The sequence below is a fragment of the Scyliorhinus canicula genome, chromosome 30 (assembly GCF_902713615.1).
Source record: "Scyliorhinus canicula chromosome 30, sScyCan1.1, whole genome shotgun sequence".
Classification (NCBI taxonomy): Eukaryota; Metazoa; Chordata; class Chondrichthyes; order Carcharhiniformes; family Scyliorhinidae; genus Scyliorhinus; species Scyliorhinus canicula.
The window spans coordinates 13671013-13674277 of NC_052175.1; the positions used below are offsets into that span (position 1 = coordinate 13671013).

A 3265-nucleotide genomic window follows, 5' to 3' on the forward strand; every position below is an offset into this window, starting at 1 on the left:
CTGTGTGTGTATATACACTGGTCCCAGCAGAGCTGTGTGTGTGTGTGTGTGCTGATCCCACAGAGCTGTGTGTGTGTGTGCTGATCCCACAGAGCTGTGTGTGTGTGTGCTGATCCCACAGAGCTGTGTGTGTGTGTGCTGATCCCACAGAGCTGTGTGTGTGCTGATCCCACAGAGCTGTGTGTGTGCTGATCCCACAGAGCTGTGTGTGTGTATACTCTGATCCCACAGAGCTGTTGTGTGTGTGTATACACTGGTCCCAGCAGAGCTGTGTGTGTGTATACTCTGATCCCACAGAGCTGTGTGTGTGTGTGCTGATCCCACAGAGCTGTGTGTGTGTGCTGGTCCCAGCAGAGCTGTGTGTATACTCTGATCCCACAGAGCTGTGTGTGTGTGTGCTGATCCCACAGAGCTGTGTGTGTGTGTGCTGATCCCACAGAGCTGTGTGTGTGTGCTGATCCCACAGAGCTGTGTGTGTGTGCTGGTCCCAGCAGAGCTGTGTGTGTGTGTGTATACTCTGATCCCACAGAGCTGTGTGTGTGTGTGTGCTCGGATCCCAGCAGAGCCGTGTGTATGTGGATGGGCCAATCCCGGCAGCTCTTCTCAAGCAATGAAGTGGTGTTGAAGAGAGGGGTGAGTGTATAGGGTTTCTGCTGGACGCAGTGGCTAACACCCTTCTCCAGCTCTCTGCTGTGTGACAATCTGATCTGACAACGATGTTTATCACATTGCCTATCGTTTATCTTTCAGGAATCCATGTATTCGCTCGCCCTGAAATGCCTTATCAGCCTGTCCACATTCATCCTGCTGGGCCTGATCATCGCCTACCATGCCAGAGAGATCCAGGTATGCAATAAATGCGAGGAGCTGATGGCCGTCTTCCTGCGCACGCCCGCCCCCTCCTTTCTCCAGCCCAGAACCCCCATCTGCCTCTCGCTCCACTCCTGATAACATCCCCCCAAGATAACACCCACAACACATGGCCTCCGCCATTGAGTCTATGCCCAGCAAACTGCTGACGTCCCACCTTCTCTTTCGGGCTCCTGTGTTAGCTCCTGAGTTTTCTTCTCCACGTGGGCAGCACGGTAGCACAGCGGTTAGCACTGTTGCTTCACAGCGTGCTGCACGATCAATTGCACAAAGACGAGAGTTGAATACAACTGAGGCTTTATTGCTCTAAGATGTGTGGCCTCAGCTGGCGAAATGGCTGCTGTACGGGGAGTACACATATTTATACTCCGCCTACTGGGCGGAGCCAGCAGGCAGGGACTACCGTCGTACCTGTAGGACAGGTCCGACCATACATCACCTAATACCGGTGCAACAGTGGTTTACCGCAGAGCGCCAGGGTCCCAGGTTCGATTCCCAGCCTCGGGTCACTGTCTGTGCGGAGTCTGCACGTTCTCCCCCGTGTCTGCGTGGGTTTCCTCCGGGTGCCCCGGCTTCCTCCCACAAATCCTGAAAGACGTGCTTGTTGGGTGAATTGGACATTCTGAATTCTCCCTCCGTGTACCCGAACAGGCGCCGGAGTGTGGCGACTAGGGGCTTTTCACAGTAACTGCATTGCGGTGTTAATCTAAGTCGACTTGCGACACGAATAAAGATCATTATTGTTCTTATTATTGAACCCCACATTCCCGCTGATCCCCCGATGACCTTTCACCTTGTTAAGAATCTACCCAGTTCTGCCTCAATAAAACTTTTTCCCTTGGTGGAGGTGTCAATGGTAGTGGGAGTCTGGAACTCGCTGCCTGAAAAGGTAGGTGGATGCAGAGACCCCCATAACATTTAAGAAGTATTTAGATGAGTACTTGCGATCACAGGGCAGACAAGGCCCTGGGCCGATTGCTGGGAGAATGGGATTGGAATGGTTTGGTGGTTGGTTTTTGACTGGCGCAGACGTGGTGGGCCGAGGACCCTTTTCTGTGCGCTAGACCTCTCTGACTCTACGACACAGTCTTTTCAGTGTTATCCGTTCTGTTTAGCGCTGGCCACACCTGGAGTATTGTGTTCAGTTTTGGTCTCCTTACTTGAGAAAGGACGTACTGGCACTGGAGGGTGTGCAGAGGAGATTCACTAGGTTAATCCCAGAGCTGAAGGGGTTGGATTACGAGGAGAGGTTGAGTAGACTGGGACTGTACTCGTTGGAATTTAGAAAGATGAGGGGGGATCTTATAGAAACATAGAAAATTATGAAGGGAATAGATAGGATAGATGCGGGCAGGTTGTTTCCACTGGCGGGTGACAGCAGAACTAGGGGACATAGCCTCAAAATAAGGGGAAGTAGATTTAGGACTGAGTTTAGGAGGAACTTCTTCACCCAAAGGGTTGTGAATCTATGGAATTCCTTGCCCAGTGAAGCAGTTGAGGCTCCTTCATTACATGTTTTTAAGGTAAAGATAGATTGTTTTTTGAAGAATAAAGGGATTAAGGGTTATGGTGTTCGGGCCGGAAAGTGGAGCCGAGTCCACAAAAGATCAGCCATGATCTCATTGAATGGCGGAGCAGGCTCGAGGGGCCAGATGGGCGACTCCTGCTCCTAGTTCTTATGTTCTTATTTATGGTGGTTGGAATTGGGAGCAGCGTTGCTCACAGGCCCGGGAATAGACCATAGTTCCGAGCCTCGTGTGAGGGACTGCAGCCCTGACAGGGGCTGGTTCAGCACAGTGGGTTAAACAGCTGGCTTGTGATGCCGAACAATGCCAGCAGCACGGTTCAATTCCCGTACCAGCCTCCCCGAACAGGCGCCGGAATGTGGCGACGAGGGGCTTTTCACAGTAACTTCATTGCAGTGTTAATGCATTGTAATGTAAGGGACTGGTTCAGCACAGTGGGCTAAACAGCTGGCTTGTAATGCAGAATAAGACCAGCAGCACAGTTCAATTCCCGTACCGGCCTCCCTGGACAGGCGCCGGAATGTGGCGACTAGGGGCTTTTCACAGTAACTTCATTGAAGCCTACTTGCGACAATCAGCGATTATTGTTGTTGTTATACATGTGCGGCACCATCTAGGTACTGCGGAGGTGGGTGCCGGCTGAGATTCTGGCGCTAGGGGGCTCTCAGGGAGCAGGGTGGGGGGGCCTGGGTGTGAGCAGGGCCGGGAGAAAGGGGCGAATCCGGGCAGGAATCCAGCCAATTCTGACTGCCTCTGGTTGGACACGTCTGCCAGGAATAGGCAGGCAAAGCGACAATTTGCCGGAACAACCAGAATAAACCGTCTCTCGCTCTCCTTGTCCACTTCACTCACTCGAGTCTGCCTTTGTT

At 52.4% G+C, this 3265-nt stretch overlaps 1 protein-coding gene across 1 annotated transcript in view; it reads left to right on the forward strand.

The window, feature by feature from the left end:
- The first annotated feature begins 743 nt into the window (after positions 1–743).
- The window catches only part of kcnn3 (potassium intermediate/small conductance calcium-activated channel, subfamily N, member 3), a 73312-nt gene continuing 70790 nt past the window's right edge, over positions 744–3265 (forward strand). The window contains exon 1 of the mRNA XM_038787282.1: positions 744–846. Coding sequence (XP_038643210.1) covers positions 757–846 — 90 coding nt within the window. The 5' untranslated portion in view covers positions 744–756. The remainder of the gene's footprint in view (positions 847–3265) is intronic.